Genomic DNA, 2,891 nt, shown 5'->3' on the forward strand with positions numbered 1-2,891 from the left:
CCTATTTATATATTTTTTATTTTTTTAGATCTCTTTGTACTTGTGTCGATGAATATTAATAGATTGGTGAAGTTTTCGTAAAAAAGATTTAAGTTGTAAATCTTCGTCGCTCTCCAATTTAGATAGTTTGTTAATGTGTTTTGTTTGCTATAGTGGCCCTCCATCAAGAAAAAATGATGTCGTAGATTTGTCTAAATAAAAATGTGTCTAGACATAATGTAGTGTATAGAAAATTTCCGTGATTGAGTGATAGATGTGACAATGAAGTGGCTGAAGAAATATTGTGCCATTTCTGTCGTGCAGCTGATGGCGAACTAGGGATGGATCAAAGTAGGTACAACTCGACGACATGTTTCATTTTCGAAGTGCATCCAGATGTAATGCAGATCAGGCTTTATTTGTCGTAAGACATCTAACAGCCAATCAGAGACTGACATGTTGGGTAGAATCCTACCACAAGATTGAGCTAACATATTATTAATCTTAATTGGCCGGCTTGAATTCCTGGAGCTCCTTGAAGCTCTCCCACTCCTTTACCCAGACCTTGGCCTCGTAAAGCTTCTTGGCGCCGGCTTGGTTGACTTCGATGGTAAAGTAGTGCAAGGTCCCGGCCACCAACTGTCCCCTCGTCTTCACCACCCTCTCGAACTCCAGCGCCGTGTTCTGCACCCAACATAAGATCACCAATAAGGGTGGACACGAGCCAGCTCGGGCTGGGCTCGGTCCGAGCCGCCATTTGGCTCGACGTTTTCTGGCTCGGCTCGGTCTGGCTCGCTATGGTGACGAGCCGGGAAAACAGGCTCGGCTCGAGTTTCACAGAAGCTTGGTCTGGCTCGGGCTGGCTCGCGAGTCATACGCCATTGGTCACTGCCAGGTAGGCCCACGGTGGAGCAGCGAGGAAGAAGATAGCAGAGTCTCGACGATCTTGGCGCAGTTGACCTGGGGGCTGAGGACGAGAGGAGCATAAGGGCGAGTCCGGTGTTGGCTACGCCGTCGTCTCGCAGCAGTCACCGAGTAGAGGTACGAGAGGAGCAGCAGATCGCGGGTGCCAGCAGCGATGTGGCCAGAGAGACGACGAGGCAGAGAGTCCGCGCGGGACATCAGGATTCATGGAGTGGGGGAATCTGGGAGCCTAGGCTAGGAGGCAGTGACCTCCTCCCATGCCGCCGGCGGTGGCGACATCATGGGGCGGCGGCGCGTGTGCAGGGGTGGAGACTGGAGATAGTCAGAGAACGACAACTCTAGCAAACCGTGGTAACCTAGTCGATCTCATCAGGATTCACGGGCCAGAAAGCAGTCCAGTTCACCTCCTTCTCTTAATTCTTCAAAAGAAAAAACGAGCTAACGGGCTGGACCGAGCCGAGCCCAACGAGCCACGAGCTCGTCGCGGGCCAAGAAAATGGGCTCGACTCGGTCTGAATATTTTGCGGGCCGAGCTCAATTCGGGCCGAGCAGCGAAAAGTTTGAGCCGAGCTAAAAACTCGGCCCATACGTCTAGCCTTAATCACCAATCAGGTAAACAAAGGCTGTATGTAGAACTCTTGGGATCTGGCGAAAAGCCGTGACGGGTTTCTTACGGCCTTGGTGTTGTGCTCGGAGACTGCGAACCGGGCAAGCTCGATGGCCTCAGGGTTCTTCTCATACCCCACCGGTGCGTCCTGGACTCTGCCGAACGTCGGCATGCGTGGTGGGACGCGACAAAATCTTCCCCGGCAGGGACGCGACGCCTTGGCCATCGCTGCTGCCGTCCGGTGCGTGGCTCGCTGCGCTGAGCCGCCGGTGGATGAAGAGAGAGGACGGCGACGGCCGCTTCCGAGAGCTAGAGCGCAGATTCCGCGAAGCGGGGCGATCGATCTCATATCGAGCGGAGTGGACAACGGTCGACGGACGTGGGGGACAATATGTGATCTGCCGGAGCGCGACAGATTTGGACGTCGACCGGGATGGACGCGGCAGCGAAAGGCAGGCGGAGGCGCAGTAACCGGCCACGGTGCATGCGAGGGATGTTAACAACGGTAGGTTACAACCTTCAGGGTCAAGAAAAGATCAGGATAAATCAAAAAAAAAACCGGTTAGTTTATATCCTACCAACCCGTGTACAACAGAATAGGGAATTAATTTGTTACCGAGCGAATTACCGGCCGGTTTATGAAAAATTATAAAACCATGCTCGAAGATAAAAGCCTACTCTCGCGGCATGAGTAATCCCAAATGCTTTGCTCCCACAATGCTCCAAAGGGACGCCACCACTTTGATCTTTGCCATAACCAAGGTGGACATGGTGGAAGTGTTGCGGAAAATTCTAGCACTCCTTTTGTTCCATATTTCTCATGAGTGAGCATAATGAGAGACGCCAACGACTTTCTTCTAGTGCCATTAGTGTAGATAACCGACTACCACCATTCATTTACCGAAACATAATTTTTCCACGAGGACATGTCCACCAAAGTAAGTGTTGACGCGTAAAGCACACGCCCGTTGGGAACCCCAAGTAGAAGGTGTGATGCGTACAGCAGCAAGTTTCCCTCAGTAAGAAACCAAGGTTTATCGAACCAGTAGGAGTCAAGAAGCACGTTGAAAGTTGATGGTGGCGAGTGTAGTGCGGCGCAACATCAGGGATTCCGGCGCCAACGTGAAACATGCACAACACAACCAAAATACTTTGCCCCAACTTAACAGTGAGGTTGTCAATCTCACCGGCTTGCTGTAACAAAGGATTAGATGTATAGTGTGGATGATGATGTTTGCAGAGAACAGTAAGAACGAGTATTGCAGTTGATTGTATTCGATGTAAAGAATGGACCGGGGTCCACAGTTCACTAGTGGTGTCTCTCCGATAAGAATAAGCATGTTGGGTGAACAAATTACAGTTGGGCAATTGACAAATAAAG

At 50.8% G+C, this 2,891-nt stretch overlaps 1 protein-coding gene across 1 annotated transcript; it reads right to left on the reverse strand.

Moving 5' to 3' along the window:
- Window positions 1-470: 470 nt before the first annotated feature.
- Window positions 471-1,998, reverse strand: LOC127318783 (cysteine proteinase inhibitor). Its single transcript, XM_051349259.2, has 2 exons — window positions 1,578-1,998; window positions 471-663 (listed from the first exon to the last, which is right to left on the reverse strand). Exons 1-2 carry the CDS (start codon window positions 1,857-1,859, stop codon window positions 484-486), a joined length of 462 nt encoding a protein of 153 aa, XP_051205219.1. The 5' UTR covers window positions 1,860-1,998; the 3' UTR covers window positions 471-483.
- Between the last annotated feature and the right edge of the window lie 893 nt (window positions 1,999-2,891).

Source organism: Lolium perenne, chromosome 1 (genome assembly GCF_019359855.2).
Source record: "Lolium perenne isolate Kyuss_39 chromosome 1, Kyuss_2.0, whole genome shotgun sequence".
In the NCBI taxonomy this organism is placed as follows: domain Eukaryota; kingdom Viridiplantae; phylum Streptophyta; class Magnoliopsida; order Poales; family Poaceae; genus Lolium; species Lolium perenne.

Excerpts from the sequence above, each read along its gene's own strand:
- LOC127318783 (XM_051349259.2), bottom strand. The coding sequence starts at position 1,859 with ATGAGATCGATCGCCCCGCTTCGCGGAATCTGCGCTCTAGCTCTCGGA. Across the intron at positions 664-1,577 it reads CCGAGCACAACACCAAGGCC|AACACGGCGCTGGAGTTCGA; the intron begins GTAAGAAACCCG and ends TGTTGGGTGCAG.